The sequence below is a fragment of the Mandrillus leucophaeus genome, unplaced genomic scaffold (assembly GCF_000951045.1).
Source record: "Mandrillus leucophaeus isolate KB7577 unplaced genomic scaffold, Mleu.le_1.0 Scaffold1477, whole genome shotgun sequence".
Taxonomy (NCBI): Eukaryota; Metazoa; Chordata; class Mammalia; order Primates; family Cercopithecidae; genus Mandrillus; species Mandrillus leucophaeus.
The window spans coordinates 65,734-86,897 of NW_012101451.1; the positions used below are offsets into that span (position 1 = coordinate 65,734).

The 21,164-nt window shown below is 36.2% G+C and overlaps 1 protein-coding gene across 1 annotated transcript in view; it reads left to right on the top strand.

The window, feature by feature from the left end:
- Nucleotides 1-21,164, top strand: part of LOC105535542 (leucine-, glutamate- and lysine-rich protein 1) — a 67,647-nt gene that overhangs the window by 34,791 nt on the left and 11,692 nt on the right. The window contains exons 5-6 of the mRNA XM_011974658.1: nt 11,305-11,469; nt 14,598-14,897. Of these exons, the coding sequence (XP_011830048.1) occupies nt 11,305-11,469; nt 14,598-14,897 (465 nt within the window). The remainder of the gene's footprint in view (nt 1-11,304; nt 11,470-14,597; nt 14,898-21,164) is intronic.

The following is a 21,164-nucleotide window of genomic DNA, read 5'->3' on the forward strand; positions in this document are numbered from 1 at the left end:
TTAAAAAATTGTTAGTCCGTACCTTCTCAGGTCATCCACAGCTCTAGTCATTGAGTTAAAAGCAGTCATCTTTCTGCCATAAACTTCCAGTACTCCTTGATTGATCCCTGGGCCATATTCTACACACTGACCCAAAGCATTCCCAACTTACTCTCTTCCATGACTGGTATCTATGCCTAGCACTGGCCTTCTGCCTTAGTTTTCTTATTATGCCTTAAATTTTCCTCTAGAAATGGAGCTGGTTGCCAAAATTCAGATTGTTTGACTGAAGTCCCGACAACTTGTTTGGGTTTTATCAGATTCTTCTCCTTGGGGATTGAACCCCATAACTTGTAGCCTCAGCAACAAGCAGTGGCCTCCTTCAAACTAACATCTCTACTAGGAATCCCTCACTCTACCATCCAGCATACTGAAACCCTTTAGGTATTCTTGCTGGCTCAGGACAATTTTAAATTTGTCGCTTTCATTTCCAGTCTTCAAACAGTTGGCCATACTCAGCCAACAGTAGCCCTCTAAAAATAAGTACCCCTTCCCTTCTCCATCAGGGTACACAGTCAGGATATAGTAAAAATGATCACTGTAACAATAGTACCACACGGACCAAAACAAAATTGGAGAATATGGACTAATGTTGCTATTTGTGTCTCATTCTTATTTTGTTTTATTTTGTAGCATAAGCCTTTTCTTTTCCTTCTTCTCTGAGGCCCAGCTTCTTTAATTCTTTCTTATTTTAATTAGCCTCAGGGTATTCAACTAACAGGTCTGCACTTACTCACTTTCCCTATTCTTACCAATCTATGTGTAAAAATTGAAAAAGAAGATTATCAGCCCTATTTTGTATAATCCAAAATATTCAAATTAGAACAATGAAAGATTGTTTATCCATCCAACTGATAGAATAGTTTAACACTGTGGTTAAGATCTAGTGAGATCGTCTCTCATACCTACTCTTTAAGGGACTAGAAATTAAAGCAACCTTTTTGGAAAGCAGTTTGTCAATATGTACCGAGATATTGTAAACTTCCCATGTTTTGACTCAGAAATTTTACTAATGGAATAAATGTGGATAGAGATTCAGAGTCATTCCGCTTCTCAAACTCCTGAGCTCCTTCTCTTAATATAATGGAGTAAACTTTCCTGCTTTTGCTTTTGTAGAAATTTCCCATCTCCATATTCATACCCCACTAGAGGTTTTCGGATACATTTCGCTGGAGAAAAAGTCTCTGTTTATGATCCCCTCTAGTACTTCTGTTCACTGTACCCTGTCTTGAGGTGCTAACAGAGTAGAACAAGTTAGTGTTAGCATCTGACATATAAAAGCATTTATGTCTTGCTTTATGCTATTAAGTTAATTTGGTGGTAAAAATAATTCTATATAATATTCTATAAGTTCTTGCTAGGACCATGATATCTTTCTAATGAATTAATTATATTGCAGAGGTATTTTGGCATGTATAATTTTCTATAGTATAAATGGACATTTCATTTGGTTGAAAGGACATGACTTCTTGTTAATAAATGTTATAATTTAGCTAGCAGTAAATCAAGATCCAGACCAGGAAAGCAAAGAACTAATAATTATGCCTTGGCTATGTTAGCTATTGAGACTATGAATAAAAAGTTATCTAAAAGTCTCATGAGAAAGGAGAATCATTAATATGACATTGTCATCTCTTTCTTGGGTCACTGTGCCTTTGCCAAAGAATGAAATGTTCTTTTTACAAATATATAATACACATATTAAAATAAACTTCATAGATTAAATGGTTTTAACATGCAAAAAAGTAGATAGCAATTTGTGTCTGCGCTTAATTATTTTAGAGTATGTAAAAAGCACATAATAAGATCAATAGTTGCTATGTAACAAGGATGGCACATTTTTAAATAACTACATATTTACTAATTGTCATGGATTTTTATTTAAGTATTACTACTTGAAGAAAGCAAATTAATGTGCATGCTGAACCTTTAAAATTGGTTTTAAATGTACAATGTTGTTACTATTTAGTTAAAATTTTGTAATTAAAAAATCCTATAGCCACACTGCTTACATAATCAACTTACATTATTTAATCACTATCACTTTTTAGTGCAATAAGCAAATTCTAAGCAAATATTTTCTTAGATTATCATCAAGACATCACACTTAAGAACATTTTAGAATTGCACTAATGACCTCATTTAAAATAGTACATAGAGCTTTTGAGAAACCAGTAGTTAAACAAACAAAAACCTTATTTCTTGACAGAAGCAACTAGATTGAGAGTGAAAATGCAGGTGAGAAAAGTTTACTTCAAGAAATAGTCAATTTTCAATTTTGAAGGAAGACAAAAAAAAAAATCTCAAATTAGTTTTCAAAATTGAAGAACCAAATGACCTAATAATTCCTAATGTATTTTAGTATGCTATTATTAAAATTAAAAGGGATAATTTCTGACATACAAAATGTGACACAGATGTTATTTATAAAATATCAATTTTAATTTATGTGTAATAAACATAGATCAGAGGAATATTGAGGACATGCTTTAATTTTAATATTTTTTAAAATGCAGTTTTAGAAATTGAATTAATAAAATCTGAAAATTTTGGGTCAGGAGTGGCCAGCAGAGATCATCTCATAAACCACTAATCTAGATAACAAAATTTGTCTCTATTAATAATGTAATTTTCATTATTATGACATTATTATTTCCATTTTGCACATTACAAAAAAGACTTAGAGAAGTTGAGTAATTTACTAAAGCTATAAAGGCAGGAAATGAGCTGAGAATCAATTTCCATGTATCTAAATACAAAGTTCCATATTTCTGCATTTGGCCAAGATGGAGTGACAGGGACCAAATTTACCCTCCTACCTAAAACAAATAAAACAGTGAGGAAAAGATAGAAAACAATGGTTTCAAGACATTGGACATCTGGCAATGAAAGACAGCGATTCCTGGAAACAGAAGACAAACAAGGTGAGCCCTGTGATTGCTATAACTTAGTGTCCTGAAAGACATTTCAGGTCATGGTGCAGGGAGTTGGAATCCAGTTTGAGCCTGTCAGATTCTTTGAGTTGAGGAAACCTTGCAGAGTCCTGGGAGATCATGGTGGCTAAAGTTCACGGATAGTGTTCACAGGAGAGAGAGCTGCACAAAGGAAGAACACTGGAGATCTACAAAGAGTCCCCCCTTGCATATGTTTATGATCAAAGTGTACATGTGGGAAAAGCACACAAAGCCAGGGACAGACCGAGTCAGAGAGAGTATTGAATACTCACACATTGCCAGTGATTTGCATTTCCATCAGCCAGACTGGAAAACCTGTAATTTATAAGGCCTTGGGTAGAGTGCTGAAAAGGGTCTTGCATCACAAGTTGAGAAAAATTAGGCCTAGATGAAATGCTGATTTGATTCTGCCTAATACATTTTAAAAGGCAGACCTAAAATAATCAAGCTGATTTCAAGAAACTTAACTGCATCCTAGGACAGAGCTCAAGAATATTCATAGGAATACAAAAATATCTAGCACCAAGTTAACAATGTCTGGCATATAGTGAACAATTGCCATCCATGGAAACATACAAGAAAATAGGGCTCAAAATGAAAAGAAATATCAGTAAATAAAAACTGACCCAGAATGAAAAGAAATATCAGTAAATAAAAACTAACGCAGAAATGAGAATTAGCAGAAAAAAACATTAAAACAAATATGATAACTGTAATCCATATACCCAAAAGCTAAAGAAAAAATTGACCATGTTAAGTAAATGGAAGATAAAAAAGACCAGTTACTGAATTTTGAGAGACGAAAACTAGATTATCTGAAATTAAAAGTACACTGGATTGGACTGATGGCAGAAGAGACATTCCAGAAGAAAACTTTAGTGAACTTGAAGATGCAGCAATAGAAAATCTTTTTAAATAAAACAAGATAGACTCCAAAACAAAAACAAACAAACAACTCAAAAAGAATATCAGTGAGCCATGAGACAGATTCAAGAGGCCCAATATATCTGTAATTGAAATTCCTGAAGGACAAGAGACAGAAGAGGGAACCAAAAAAAAAAAAGGAAGAAATAATGACTGAAAGTTTTACAGATTTAATGAAAACTAAACACCCATAGTTTTAAGAAGCTCAATAAGCCTCAGGCACAAGAAACCAAGTGCACCAAGGGAAATTATAATCCAGTTGTCCAAAACAGTAATAAAAAGAAATATTTTAAAGCAACTGGATTTTTTAAAGACATTATATAGAGAGGAAAGAAGACAGCAGATTTTTTTTTTAATCAGAAACAATGCAAGCAAAAAAAGTAGGATTTGAAAGTACTAAAAGAAGGTTGGGGGGCAGTGAGGAAAGCTGTCAACCTAGAATTCATACCAAGTGAAAAAATCTTTCCTTCAAAAAGCACTGAAAAAATGTATTACCAATAGACCCACACTATAAAAAATGTTGAAAGAAGTCCTTTAGTCAGAAGGAAAGCTATACCAGATGGAAATATGGATCTACACAGGGGAACATAGAAAACCAGAAATGGTAACACTGTGGGTAAAGATATGGGTCTTTTTTCATTATTTAAATTTTTAAAAATATAATTGGTGAGATTTATAACATAGAAGCAAAATATATGACAATAATAACACAATGGCTGAGAGGATAGAAGTGGAAATATATTATTACTGTGAGATTCTTATACAATATGTGTAGTGATAATATCATTAGAAAGTAGACTGTATTGAGTTTGTATTCTCCAAACCCTAAAATTATAGATAATAATCCAATAAAGGAGACAAAATTGAATTTTAAATACCAGTCCTAAAGAAGACAGGAAAATAAGGGAAAGAGAAAAAATATGAGATGGGCCAAATGGAAAACATAGCAAGATAGTAGATTTAAAGCTAATTATATCAATAATCACATTAAATGGAAATGATCTAAACCAGAGATCAGCAAACTTTTTCTATAAAGGACCAGTTAGTTAATATTTTTGGTTTTGTATGACATACAGTCTCTGTCACAACCATTCAACCCTGCCATTGTAACATATAAAAGAAACCATAGACAATATGCAAATGAATGGGCATGGCTGAATTTAGTCTGTAGGCCATAGTTGGCTAAGCTCTGGTCTAAATATTCTATTAAAAAGGCAGAGATGTTTATCTTGGATAAAAAATGCAACACCTTACTATATGTTGACTATAAGAAATGTACTTTAGGATGTGAGGAAGATCTGACTGTGACATCTATCACACCCTGTTGATTGCCAGGGTTGATCTGGCTGATCTGGCTGGCTAAGCAGGTATCCCCATCCTCCCTTACTGCTTTACATGTGACCTTCTTGAAGCTACACGTGTTCTGGTGGAAGAGGATGACCTTCCTTGATAGAGGAGGACCATTCTTCTGTAAAGGGTATATGAGTAGCTGTGCTCCTCCCCTGCTAGAACTTCTAAATAAGCTCTCAAGAAATGCACTTTACTATAAAGACACCATAGATTAAAAGTAAAAAATGGAAACACAAATCAAAAGAAAACTGGAGGCCAGGCGCGGTGGCTCACGCCTGTAATCCCAGCACTTTCGGAGGCTGAGGCGGGTGGATCACGAGGTCAGGAGATCGAGACCATCCTTGCTAACACAGTGAAACCCCATCTCTACCAAAAATACAAAAAAAAAAAAAAAAATTAGCTGGGTGTGGTGGCGGGTGCCAGTAGTCCCAGCTACTCAGGGGGCTGAGGCAGGAGAATGGCGTGAACCCAGGAGGTGAAGTGAGCAGAGACGGTGCCACTGCACTCCAGCCTGGGCGACAGAGCAAGACTCCGTCTCAAAAAAAAAAGAATGCTGGAGTAGCTATATTACTATCAGGCAAAGTAGATTTCAGAGCAAAGAAATCAGAATACTTAATATTTTGCTAGGATTAAAGAAAGATATTTAATAATGACAAAGGGGTCAGTTCACCAGGAGGACATAATAACCCTAAATGTTCATTCACCTAATAACAGAGCTTACAAATACATGAAGCAAAAACTGATAGAACTGTAAGGAGAAATAAATTCACTAATTAGAGCCTAAGATATCAATTCCTTTTCTCAATAATTGATAGAAAAATAGCCAAAGAGTAAGGATTTATACAATGGAAAATGGTATAAATTTATTAACAGATACATTGAACAATATTGTTAACAAACCTGACCTAAATGATATGTATGGAATTCTCAATTTGACAGCAGAATACACATTTTTCTCAAGTGCACATGACCTTTTACCAAAATCGACATATTTTGGCTTATAAATAAGTCTCAAGTTTAAAAGGATTCCGACAAGTATTTTCTCTGACCATAATGAAATAAAGTTAGAAATCATTAGCAGATCTGGACAATCCTCAAATATTTTGAAACTAAATAAATACCAAGTCCATTCCCTGAGCCCACTATGCTGTATAGATGTAGGGGTGGAGGGGACAGGTTACATGAAAAAAAAACTAAATACACTGAGCTATAGAGTTCACCAGCAACACCTAAGTATACATATCCTTTCCACCTTGTAGTTGCTCTATGATCTTGGTGAAGTTACTCACTTCTCTGAGCCTATTTCTTAATCTAGACAATGGGAGTAATACTTCTATTATTATATGTTATTCTCAGAGTTGTTGTAAGAATTAAAAGAGTTAATATATAGAAAGTGTCCTATACCATACTACCCTAGCTTGTATTCATTTACTCAGTGAACATTCTCTCCTTCCATCCTAAGTTCACACAGTTCTTGACAGGATTTGACCTGCAGCCTACATATTCTGATTCCTTAGCATTCATTTTTCAACTGCAAATTCTATTTTGAATAATCATCTGCTTTTATTATTTATTCAGTAGCTATTTCAGAAATAATCTGAAGTATTGTAATAATTTGCAATCAGTATTTTTTTTGTAAAATAGTATAATAATTTACTTTAGGAGATATATCTTTAAAAATTATATATGCATATCAAACATAAGCAAATTATTTGATTCCTACTTTGGCAACTAAAATTCCCATTGGTTTTAAAGGTATCATTGAGTAATAAATGGTCAAACATGGTGTTTGGCTCCATGTTCAATAAGAAAATGATAATAACAAAGTCAACCACAAATATCTCACTTGGAAAATAGTGAAAAGGCAGTATTTTGCATATTGGTATTAGATACAGATTTTATAAAATACTAATTATGCATTTTAACAACAAATACAAAAGAAATTTAAAAACAATGCTCTGAATGCTCTGGAGTCATCTGGAGGCCTTCACCGAGGAGATGGAGTTTGAGCTAGAAGAGGATATAGATAAATAAAAAACAAAAATAATTAAAACCTAGGATGTGTACAAAGGTAATAATTGATTTTACTTTGTGTGAATCTTAAGTTAATGTTACTCTTGCTTTTTTAGAAATCATAATTTTCTCCTTATCAAAATTACTACTAGTTATTGTACAAAGTGTTTCATGCTTTATATGTACGCCATCAACAAATTTATTCATTTTGCTCAAACATCACTCCTGTCATCTAAAATATTTTAAATTATCAGCTCATATCAACATTTAAAAATAAAAACATGGCAAGTTGGCATGAATGCACCTACTCAAAGGCAAATAATACACCCCTTAAGCAAATCATTGTGTTTATGGGCTCACCATTTTGTTCAAACTAATCAGATCATGAAGGAACCAGTAATCTCATTTCTCTGTGCTAACTCGTCAACACATTCAGATGGCTCTTAGCATCCCATTGCAGCTTTCCTAAATGTTTGAAATCCCATGTGAAGCTCATCACTTTGCTTCTCCTTCTCAGACTGTGCAAATTAAAAATCAAGCTAGCAATAGTCAATCATTCTTCTCCCTTTTGTCTACAGTGCTTGTTCTTTCCCACTGTCCGTATATTTATTCCTTCCTTGTTTTGTCTCTTTACCTACAGTAGTTCAAGGAATAGTTCAGGGGCAAGAAGATCTTGCTTTCTAACTCAGGTAAAACAAAACATTCAACTCATTCGAGCCATCAGCCATCACCTTTTCTTCCCTGAATACTTCGTTTCAACTTCATCAAAGGAACCCTGCTGATTTTCTAATTCACCTCATCTCCATAATAATTTTTGAAAACTTTTTTTAAAGGTTCTTCTAAAGTCCTTCTGTCATCTAATTTTTGTCTTGTTCCACCAAGTTTGCATATATTCTCACTGTCTTAATTTGAGCAATCAATCCATATTTGGAAAGATGTCGTTTTGTCCTAAAATAGCTATTGAACTCTACTAATTAACCACACAAGATTTTTTAAAATACTTGATATCTTAGCACCTCAATACACATTTTTCTTGAGCTTCTCAAAATAGCTTGTTGCTTTTTTATTAATAGTCTCAGAGCATCTTATGAATGATTAATGCTTATATTATTCACTTATTATTGATTACTATTAATAATTATTAAGAACTATGTGACTATTATTTATTAATAATTAATAATTGAATGTTATTGATTATTGACTTTTATATTAATATTATGCCTTCCAATTTTTCCAAATGTTTTACATTTGGTTTCTCTTTTCTTATATTCTTGACATATCTATGCCAGTGTGGTCAAAGCACAGTGATCAAATGAGAAAAGTAGTGGCAGCCAGACTGGAGGAATCCAGGACTGCCACCATATACAGTGTTTAAGTTGCAGCCTGCACCAGGCCAAGGCAACAAAGGGAGCTGGAATCTAGCCTGTACTCTGCTCATCAAGTCCTATGCCTGGCATGAGACTGTTTTCATCTAAGGAAGGGGTGCTTTGTCAGTTTACACAAAGGTGTCATATGGGCTAGTAGTGGCCCTGTAAAAGCTCATATAGAGGAGTTTTGATATATTAATGCCTTGAGAAACCACAAAGAAGGAATTTAAAAAACCTAATTTATACTTTGTAAAGAATACTGTGCTGTGTGTCGTAGCATGGGTTGGAGTGAAGCAGGAGTGAAAGTGAGGCGGGTCAGGAAGTGATGGTGGCCAGAACTAAGTGATCGGGAAGTGCTAATGAAAGTTGAGACATAGAGAAATGGATGCAAAGCATCTTTTGAAGGTAAAATGAACAGGATTTTGTGTTGGATTGGGTGGGGAGGGTAAAGGAGAGAGGTGTGAAAGATGATGTTCCAGTTACTGACTTGAGTAACTAGATGAATGGTAGAGCTGTGTCCTGAAATAAGGGGGAGAAACAGGCTATGGGAGGAGTGTAGTTACAAGATTTCTGGGTCATACAATTCGTTGGAGGCACCTGTGAATTATCTAAATGGCTACCAGGAGGCAAAGTGGATTTACGTACCTGAAATTCAAAAGAAGTCTTCTTTTTTTCTGAGTGCCCCTGAGACTTCCTTTGTCTTCAGCAGTCTGAGAGCAGCCCATCCGAGTAATTCTGTAATTCTGTAATGTCGCTAAAAGATCATCAGTAGCCTATTATCCCAAACAATCCAGAAGTTTATTTTGAAAGGGCTAAAATCCAATACTGTATAAACATAATTACTTTCCCTTAAGGCAGATGCTCAATCTTATACCCAGTACAATAAAACCAATTGACCCCACACTGGGGCTAGTCTTCCATCTAGTATTTTATTTAATGTAAAGGACTTCCTTTAACTTTCTTAGCAAAATTTGTGTCCTTGAACCTGATTTCATTGTTCCCTTGAGAAATTTAGGTTGATCTCTTTCCTTGTCTTGGTGGCCTAAATCACACAGTCCCAATCAGTTGTGAGTTTTTCTCCCGATTTACCTGGTTTTACCCTTTCTTAGAGTTTATAATCCTGGCACAGTGTAAGCCCAGAGCCAGCCTGTCACTGAGATTGCCTTCTCCAGTCTCTCTAGATGAACTCCCAGGAGTAAATTACTCCAGTACTCATAGATTTGTTCTCTTTCCTGTTTCAGTAGGCAGAGCCAAAACCAATGGTTAAAAACCACATGGAGAGAGATGTTGGCTCAACTACAGGAAAAACTGCCTAATGCTTAGTGCTGTCTGAAAATGGAAATGCCTTCTGGGGAAGGAGTGAGTTATAGTTTCTGGAGGTGTGAGGCACCCAGCAGTCAGTCATTTAGTATGGAGTCAGTAGTAGAGACTGAAGGATCAGAGTGTGGAAGTACTCTCCACTGACTATTAAATTCCTACTCATGTTAGAGCTTTACACAGAAGCTGTGCCTCCTTTAATCCTCATAACAACCCCTAAGGGAACTAGTTATAACCCTACCAGGAAGGGTTACAGTCACAAACTTAAGATCACTCAGTTAGCAAGTAGCAGAGCCAGGATTAAGAGCCAGGATTTAAACTCAACTTCATCTGCATCCAGATTTCTTGCTTATTCTTTCCACAATTCATGGAAACATGAGAAATTGAATTAGGGGATTTCTAAGGTCCCTTCTAGCATTATGATGCTATCTGAGTCAAAGTATGGATACAGATGCTCTTCACCTTTCAGTGGAGTTACATCCTGATAAACCCATCATAAATTGAAGGTATTGTAAGTCAAAAATGGGTACTCTGTAGACATGATGGAATGTGAAAACACAATATCTAAAAAATACTGGCAACACAGTACATACACTGTACAGTATCAGTTGTTTGCCCTCATGAGCACATGGCTGACTGGGAGCTGCAGCCTACTGACACTGCCTAACATCCCAAGAGAGTATCATACTGTGTATCAACAGCCCAGGAAAAGATCAGAATTCAAAATTTGAAGTATAGTCTCTACTGAAAATGCATATTGCTTTCTCACCATTATAAAGTCAAAAAATCAGAAGTCAAACAATTGTAAGTTGGAGACCATCTGTACGGCATTACTGACTCTTTTCCTTTAATCATCCTTCCCACTTTAGTCACATTAAAATGACAATCCGTGACTCCAAAACTTTCTATGACCTCCATCAAGAAAGGGCCACTTGAAAAATCAACATTTGTACTTTGTATTCCCTCTGAGTTTTAAGCAGAACTTAGTCTAAAGCCCTCAAAATCTGCTTAAAAACAAAACTTTAATTTTCTGAGTTGCTGGCAAGGACTGAGTTCACAGTATAAATGAGCAAGTAACTAAGCTTTTAGTATTTCTGAAAACTGTCGTATAGTTCTAACTCCTCTACTAATTTTTCAGGTCTTAGAAGGTGGTGGAATATTTGGCACAAGGTCAGTTTTTCTGGCCCAAGTTTTAAGTCACATAATTTTTTAGAATTTTAAAAATAGTTTAATTAAAAATTTAATGTCAGAACATTTTAAAACTTAGAGTTTGAAAATAAGCTTAATGTACTTATTTTAAGGTAAAATGGTTTTACATGTGTTTTAAATGCCATTTCTAGATTGAAGCAGAACTTGCCAAGGAAAGGGCCCAACACTTGGTTGAATTTGAAGAGCAAGCTCTTCTCTTTAAGGAAGAAACGAAACTGCAACTTGATATTGAAAAAGAAAAACACCAAGATATAATCCAAAAGTATAAGAAAGAACAAGAGGAACTACAAATGAAGGTCTGTAATTATGACGTTCATCATTATTTAACAGATTTGAAACTGCAGATGTTGTATATTTCGCCTTAGAACACTACAGTATTTATGATTCCAGTAGCTTTCACTCATGGTCACTGTGTCTTGGTTTTAGCCAGGCAGGTAAGATGGTTTGGCTAATTCTCCAGAATGGATAACTGAGATAAGTTATACAAGCATGTAATCTAGCTATGTATGGATTTTTTCTACTGGAATAAACTTATTTTTTAAACATCATAAATTATATGACTAAAAATTAGTATGGCTAGATATTTCAACACCTCAAATATCCAACATCAAAAGATAATGAGGTATTTTACATAATTAAAATTTTCCCAACAACTAAAGCATATACCCTTTCATTGCAGATATTTTTCATTCTCAACATTTCTGAATGAAGAGAAATATTTTAAAAATGTAATCACATCTCCCTAAATTTCTTAAGCAGTATGTTCTAAATACTAAAGGTTTTGTTAAAGTTTTCCTGTTTTTATAGGACTTGAGTGTAGAGTGTGTATGTGCATATGTGTATTAGTCAAGACCTAGTGTGGAAATAACATTTTGAATACATGCATAAAGAGTCTGTGTTAATTAAGCATCAGACAAGACCTAATGGCTTCTACATTTGTGTACAGGAGGTATGGTACATCCATTTCAGTAGTCCATTGTGAACAACAGGCAGCACCAGCTACATGTGTACAACCAGTGCAATAGCACATGCTCCCACACTCAGAAAGGTCTCATGCTTTGGATGTAATGCTCTGCAGGTATACCTTGAAATTCTTAATAAGCTAACTGGGCATAATGGCTCATGCCTATAATCCTAGCACTTTGAGAGGCCCAGGCAAGAGGATCACTTGAGGCCAGGCATTCAAGACCAGCCTGGACAACATAGCAAGACTCTGTCTCTATTTAAAAAAAAAAAAAGATTTAATTAGCCTAGTGTGATGGTTCATACCTGTAGTATGTTCATACCAGTTAATACCCAGGCTACTTGGGAGGCTAATACATGAGGTTCACTTGAACCCAGGAGTTCAAGACCTCTGTGAGCTATGATCACACCACTATACTTTAGATTGGGCAACAGAGTGAGACCCCCTTTTCTAAAAGAAAAAAAATTTGTAGTGATTTTTATCTTTGAACTTGAGTTTTGTAAGTGAAATCCTACTGGGGCAATGGAGCATGTGCTACAAGCTTACAGCCTTGGCTCCCCCAAGGTTCTGCCTCCCCTAGAGGGTTCTCACCTCTTGCTTCCTGGCTTCTGATGCCCCAGGCTTCACTGAGTCTCCCCTTTTCTTCCTCCTCTCACTCTGTGACTGCTGTTGCAGCCCTGGGTGGTTCAGGATCCCATCAGCAGGAGAACGCAGACAGGCAAGCTGGAACTTGCCAGATGTTACAGTTTCTCAAAAGAAGTCATAAATCCACGTTTTGTAAGTGAAACCTCCTGATCTTTAAATGTTGACTGCCTTTTAAAAAATAAAAACATATTTGTGGTTATGTGAACCTCTTCTCCCAAGGATAACTTGCTTTATTTCAATGTCAGCTCTCCTCTGGGTGATGGAAACCACTGTACAGACCTGACAGTGACCTTCTTCCCTCCTGGATTAATTGAAGATAATAGAATATTAATTTATAAAATTATGAACTATGGTGAAGAGACTTCTCACACAAGTTATTCTTTCTGTAAATTTAACATTTGAAACAAATTTTGGATACACAACTCTTTTTATGTAATAGTTCACAAAGTCCTTGGAACCTTGGTCTGTGAATGTTTTCCAGATTCTTAGTGGGCTAGTTTCTTGTTGTGCTAATATTTATAACATGACAATAATTGAGCATAAGTAATAAGGATATGTTCCATTAGAAGCAGCTCTTGTTTTGTTGTTTTGTTTTTTAAGGAGAAAGAAAACAAGAGGTCTTTTCCTTTCTAAAGACTTTCATGCTATGAGGAAAAGCTTCTCCAAGTTATTCTCTCATTCATTTATCTAGAGGTACCACCTTGAGAAGCAGTACATTTTCAGAATATTCAGGTCACCTGTGGCTATGAAAGTTTCCATTAAATTAATTAAAATTAAATACAATTTAAATTCAGTTCTTTGGTCACATTAGTCGTATTTCAGGTGCTCAATAGCCAATACTCTTTTTTGAGAGCTATGGTTAGAGTACTTACACCATGGAAATTAGATACAAATATTGCTTTTTTTTCTTTTTTTGAGAGTCAGTTGTTAAACATTTACCAGCACTGTCAGTAGCCACATGTGCCTAGTGACTACCATATTGGATAACATAGAATATTTCTACCACCACAGAAAGCTCTGTTGGGCAGTACTATTCTGGAAGGCATAGTATCTGGAGTTCCTCCCGCCATTATTTACAAAAAAGAAAAAAAATTATGTCAAAGAAAAATTTATTGGTATACTTAGGGTAAAGTATAACTTTAGCGCTCTCCTCCTTGCATTCCCCAAAAATCAGGCATTTTGAGATCCCAAAGCCAACCTAGTTAGGTCCAGACAGGCCCCTGATCTATTTGTCAAGACTTTAACTGAGACTGGGCACAGTGGCTCACACCTGTAATCCCAGCACTTTGGGAGGCTGAGGCAGGAGGATTGCTTGAGCCCAGGAGTTTAAGAACAGCCTTGGCAACATAGAGAGACACCATCTCTACAAAAAATAAAAAATTACCAGGCCTGGTGGCATGAGTCTGTGATCCAGCTACTGGAGAGGCTGAATTGGGAGGATCGTTTGAGCCCAGGAGGTCAAGGCTGCTGAGAGCCATGATTACACCTCTGCACCACTGCGCTCCAGCCTTAGCAACAGAGCAAGACCCTGTCTCAAAAAAAAGAGTTGTCCTATCCTTTGTAGCTTAATATAGTCACAGAAATTTATATATTTCCAAAAATTCCCAAGTGATTAATGTGATACTGTTTTAAGTAGAAAAATAAATGTTTTAGTCTTTTAAAAAGAAAATCTTGAAGGCCTGCATGTCATGGGTTTGTTTTCATCTGATCAAGTGAGTACACTGATTAATGAGAATAAACCTCTTAAAAACCGTAAGAATTCTGTGGTTACCTAGAAACTATCGCCTACAAACTAATATGAGATTTATCTTACAGATATCTGACTTAATCACAGGCGCTACAAGAGATCTAAGACAGGAAGTGACCGCTCTTAGAGAAAAACTTCACGAATCCCATATTCGGTACACTGAAGAATCTGAGTCAAAGGAAAAAGAAATTGAAAATCTTAAAAATTTGGTTGCAGAATTTGAATCTCGCTTGAAGAAGGAAATTGACAGTAATGATTCAGTTTCAGAAGACTTGAGGAAGGAAATGAAACAGAAGTCAGATGAACTGAAAAGAGTAATGCTGGCTCAAACACAACTGATAGAGCAATTTAACAAGTCCCAGGAAGAGGTAGGAAGCAGATAGTGGTACCTTTGCAATTAATCAAAGAGCACATGTTCTTTCAACAAACAAACAAAAACGTGAAAGGCAGCTTAGTTTCCTGGAAAGAGCCCTGGAATGTTAGTCTGACCTAAGTCACATCCTGGTGCTCTGTCCTTAACTTTAGGCAGTCACTTAGCCTCTCCAGACCTGGCTTTCCCTTAAACTACATAATCTCTAAAAGTTTTCTCGGCACCCAGTTCTTTCTTGCAAATAACTATTTTAAGCCTCTAAGACTAGGAATTTTTATATGTTTATATCTTATTTGTTTTAATGTTAAATCTTTGGCAAATAAACTTTTAGAGCACTTTCTGCATACTTAAAAAAAAAAATTAGACTGTCTTTTAAATACAATTTTACCATAGGTTTTTACCTTCCTATCAATGTAAACTTATAAGGTAATAGGCATGCATCAGTTTTCTTTCTTATGTATGCGTGATTATTTCAGTGATGTTTTTCATTCAAACTACAGTAGACTTATTGTGATTTGAAAACATTTTTCAAAGTATTATGTCTGAACTATTGAAGAGTTTAGAAGTAGTGAAACAATTCATCTGTTCTCTAATCACCAATATCATATCACATTACGATATTTGATCCCTTTGATGACAGTATAGCAAATAAAGGCAAATGGAGGAAGATTCTGAATGTTGGTGAGAAGTAATATTTTTGTTGGTTTGATTGACATCAATAAAGTCATAAAAGGAAAGCGCTAATAGCAGTATCGATTATTAACAATTAAATATGCCATGGTCTTGCTATATTTAAATTATCAGTCAAAATGGAAAGTTTACATCATCATTGTAATTATGTAATCATGAAGTCAACCTATTACAACGAAGTTATAAATTTAAAATAAAATATGGAATAGACAGAATACTAGATCAAGAATAATGCCTAAAACAACTCTGTAAGTAGAAATTATTTACAAGTTACAAATGAGGAAGAGATTGAAGAAGGCTGAATAATTTCCATAAGGTCAGACAGCTTGGTGGAGCTAAGATTCAAATTCGAATCTCTATGATATGATGTTTCCTCTTTTGGGAAACCTAGTTCTTATTATTCTGCTTCTGTATTTCACAGTGACTACAGACTTAGTTAACATCTCCAGGGACTCAATTTTCTTTTAGTATTATAATTAAGACAAAAAGATGATGAAGTGTCTCTTGTTGTTACATAGCAGCACAGTCCCCCCAGTGAAGGAAGCCGCACCCCCAGTTCAGGCAGGAGTAAGGTGGAAGAGCACACATGGACTTAGCTCCACTGAAGAAACCCTGAGAAAGAGAGACGTGATGCTGATTTGCCTCAAATGCGACAGCAGTAGTGAATCTCTAGAGGAGGGAAGCAGGGTAAAAGACAGAAAGGTCAAGGCCAACTAGACTAGCAGGTTTCCTAACTATTCATTCACTAAAGAAATGGCAATATAGAAAATGAGGAGTAAATTATAAACTAGGAGAGGTAGAAAAAGACGGAAGGGTCAAATTCAGTAAATGTATATTAGCATCTATGTTACTCTGTTCTTGCCTTTCTCTAAAGGAATATGTGAGACTGGATAATTTATAAAGAAAAGAGGTTTAGTTGGCTCATGGTTCTGCAGGCTGAACAGGAAGCATAGTGCCTGCCTCTGTTTCTGGTTAGGACCTTAGGAAGCTTGCAATCATGGCAGAAGGTGAAAGAGAAGCCCAGTGCATCACGTGGTGACAGAGAGGTGGGGGGAGGTGCCACATTCTTTTGTGAACTAACCCAGCAAGAACTCATTCATCAGCAAGGGGATGGTGCTAAGCAATTCATGAGGGATCTGCTGCCGCGATTCAAACACCTCCCACCTAGGCCCCACCTCCAACATTGAGGATTACATTTCAACATGAGATTTGGAGTTGACAAACTTCCATACCCCATAACAGCATCTATCTGGGTGCCAGGCACATGATGATATAATTATGAATAAGACTGACAACTGCCACTTCCTGCTCTCAAAAAAAAATTTAAAGAAAACTTTGCATAAGTAATTAAATTAATATCCAAAGGAAAGAATGATCTAAACAGAATTTATCATAAAAACAGCATAGACTGAAAGCTAGAACATTTGCCTGAAGAGCCGGTATAAATTATCTATTGCTATGTGACAAATTATCCCCAAGTTTAGCAGCTTCAAACAGCAAACATTTATTATCTCATAGCTTCTGTGGGTCAGGAATCTGAGCATGGCTTAGCTGCGTGTCTCTGGTTTAGAGGCTCAAGTTCTCTCCTGAGATTGGTGTCAGGGTGTCCACTGGGCTGCAGTCTCATCTAGAGGCTCAACTAGGATGGGATTGGGTTTCAGGCTTACTTATATGGTTGTTGGCAGGATGTATTTGGCCAGAGGCTTCCCTCAGTTCCTTGCCACATGGACCTCTCCATAGAGCAGCTCAGTGTGTCAGCTGACTTCCCTCAGGGCAAGCAAGTGAGTGAGAATGAGAGAGAGAAGGTGCTAAGACAGAAGCCACAGTCTTTTTGCAACGTAATCTCAGAAGACACATCCCAATGCTTCTGCTGTATTCCATTCATTACAAATGAATCAATAAGTCGAACCCACACTCAAGGTGAAATCATTGCACAAAGATATGAATATCAGGAGGGTAAGGATCATTAGGGGGCATTTTAAAGGCTTCCAATCACAGGGCTTCTGGAGGTGATTTTGGCAAGAGAAAATAGACTAAAAGTGAAGAGTGGATTTCTTCATCGACAAAAGGAACTGCATTTGGAACTCTTCCTGCTCATTAGTTGTTAAAAGAAGCCACTTAGGAATAAAGCTTCTTTAAAAATGTGGACTGAAAGACATAAGACATTGGGTTGGCATGTAAATGATCATAGATCATTGCTACAGAGGAGAAAAGGATCATCCCAAAGGTAAAGAAAACCAATTAAGGGCATACTTAGGCGGGCAATATCCTTTTGTGGGAGCAGGGAGAGTAGACTAGATTTTCCTTTAGAAGTTACCAGAATATCACCTCAAAGTTAACTAATTTGAACTGAACTGTAAGAGTAAATAATTAAGGCTGCTTATCTGGCTAAGCATGCCAGAGTCCAAAATATGCTTATAAAAATAGGAAATGAGCCAATAAAAGGGATAGGATTTATGAGCTAGAAAGAATAGAGGCCATAGCATGTAAAGTGAAAATCACCACGTTTTTTGATCATGCATTCCAGACACTTGAAATTTCTCAGATTCTGGAGAAATAAAGCTGCATTTAAGTGGAAAACAAATTCCCATTAGAATGAAAATAAATTAATGGTCTAATAAGGAGGCTAATTAAGAGGAAGAAAGCCCTGTGCTCTTTCAAGTGGCCAAATAACGGGTAGACTTTGTTTTTAATTGTATGAAGAAAGTTCTCAAGGATAAGAGGAAAGCCAAAGCCTCTAAAGGGCAAAATGGGCCTTCCTAAATGGAGCAGGGATTATTGGAGCGCATCCCCAGAAACAGCAAGTGTCACAAAGCAGAGCAACAAAGGGTGCAGGTCAATAAAAAGAGAAAATGGAAAATAAAACTGTGCTAGAAATGTAAATGTGAACAAGGAGTCCCTGAAAAGATACATTAAAAGATTAGAAAGGAGGGAGAGAGGGAGTGAGAAAGAAAGAAAGTTAATATGTTAGAGAATAACACTTATCAGTAAAACCAAAGTCAAAATGGGTCATGTGCTTCTGATGCTCATTTTCCCTCCTACTGGTTCCATGTGAGTACAGTCAAGACAGTGTGACCCCACTGTTAGGGACCTTGTTGTGATCCAGAGGAAGAATGTGGTAAATTCAAGTAAACAGCTCATATATAATCACTGAAGGAAAATCAGTACAGATAGTTCAATATTTTTGTTGTTTGAAGACCACACATAAGGGAGTCAAAAGAGCAGTAGTTTTAAATGCTATAGTTATTGTAGTCATACAATGAAGATGAGTGATACTCAAAAATATAAAATAATGCTCTTGGTTAAACATGGAGAATTGAATACGTATGTTTATCTCTACTTCATTCCACTGCCACTAAAATGGCAATCAATTAATAAAAAGTGAATAAATCCAGTAGGACAAAGAGAACAGGAGAGAAGTTAGCACTTGATAAAAAAGATGTTGACCAAAGCTTACAAAAATGGAAAGCAAGTGTCTGAGAGACAAATGACTTATCAGACTAGAGAATATTGAAACCTAATGCCTGTGAGGATTGGGGATGGGAGGATCCAAAACAGAAAATCTAGTTATGTGACACAACACTAGAGAGGCTCAGGAACTGGAGAAACTAGGTGCAGGCATAATTTGTTTTACTGCATGTCACTTTATTGTGCTCCATAGATACTCTGGGTTTTATTACAAATTGAAGGTTTATGTCAACCCCTATGTCGAGAAAGTCTGTCAGTGTCATTTTTTCAACTGCATGTGCTCACTTTGTGTCTCTGTGTCACAGTTAGGTAATTCTTGCAATATTTTAAACTTTTTCATTATTATTATATCTGTTATGGTCATGCAATCAGTGATCTTTGATGTTACTGTTACACTTGTTTGTAGGTGCTAAGAATGGTGCCTATATAAGACAGCAAACTTAATAGATAAATGCTGTGTGTGTTCTGACTAATCCACTGACTGGCCAGCCCCCCATCTCTCTTCTCCTCAGGCCTCCCTATTTGCTGAGACAAAACAATATTGAAATTAGGGCAATTAACAACCCTACAATGACTCCTAAGCATTCAAGTGAAAGGAAGAATTACACATCTCTTACTTTAAGTCAAAAGGCAGAAATGATTAAGCTTAGCAAGGAAAGCAAATCAAAAGTTGAGATAACCCAGAAGCTAAGCCTCTTGGTCCAGTTAGCCAAGTTGCGAATGCAAATGAAAAGTTCTTGAAGGCAATAAAAGTGCTACCTCAGTGAAGAATGATAAGAAAATAAAACAGCCTTCTTGCTGATATGGAGAAAGTTTGAGTGGTCTAGGTAGAAGATAAAACCAGTCATAATATTCCCTTAAGCCAAAGCCTAATCCAGAGAAAGACCCTAACTCTCTCCAATTCTGTGAAGACTGAAAGAGATGAGGAAGCTGCAGAAGAAAAGTTGGAAGCTAGCAATGGTAGGTTTATGAGGTTCAAGACAAGAAGCCATTTCCATAACATAAAAGTACAAGGTGAGAGAGCAAGTGCTCATGTTGAAGCTGTGGTAAGTTAACCAGATCTAGTTAAGATCATTTATGAGGTGGCTACATTAAACAACAGATTTTCAATGTAGATGGAACAACCTTCTATTGGAAGAAGGTACCATCTAGGACTTTCATAGCTGTGGTACAGAAGCTTTGAAGCCAAACTTCAAGAATTAGCCTTCAAAGGACAGGCCATCCCAAAAATCCTAGCACCCTTAAGAATCATGCTAAATCTACTCTACTCTGTCTGTGCTTTATAAGTGGGGCAACAAAGCCTGGATGACAGTACATCTTTTTGCAGCATGGCTTATTGAATATTTTAAGCCTGTTGAGACCTACTGTTCAGAAAAAAAAAAAAATCCCTTTCAAAATATTGCTTCTCGTTGACAATGCTTCTGGTCACCCAAGAGCTCTGATGGGGATGAACAAGGGAATTAATGTTTTCATGCCTGGAAACACAACATCCGTTCTGCAGCCCATGCCTCAAGGAACAGTTTTGACTTTCAAGTCTTATGATTTAAAAAATATATTTCATAACATGACAGCTGCCATAGTTAGTGATTCCTCTAATGGATCTGGGCTAAGTAAATTCAAAACCTTCTGGAAAGGATTCACCACTCTAGATGCCATTAAGACCATTCCTGATTCATGGGAGGAGGATAAAATGAGTTGATTCCAGCTCTCATGGATGACTTTGAAGGTTTAAAAGTTCAGTGGAGGAAGTGGCAGAAATAGCAAGAGAACTAGAATTAGAAGTGGAGTCTGAACATGTGGCTGAACTGCCGCAAACTTGAACATATAAAAAGTTATGTCTTATAGATGAGCAAAGAAAGCCATTTGTTGAAATGGAATCTACTCCTGTGAAGATGCTTTGAAAAATATTGAAATGACAACAAAGGATTGAAATATTATATAAAATTAGTTGATAAAGCAGTGACAGGGTTTGAGAGGATTCACTCCAATTTTGAAACAAATTCTACTGTGGGTAAAATGCTGTCAAACAGCATCACATGCTACAGAGAAATCTTTCATAAATGGAAGAGTCCATTGATGTGGCAAACATCACTGTTGTCTTTTTTTT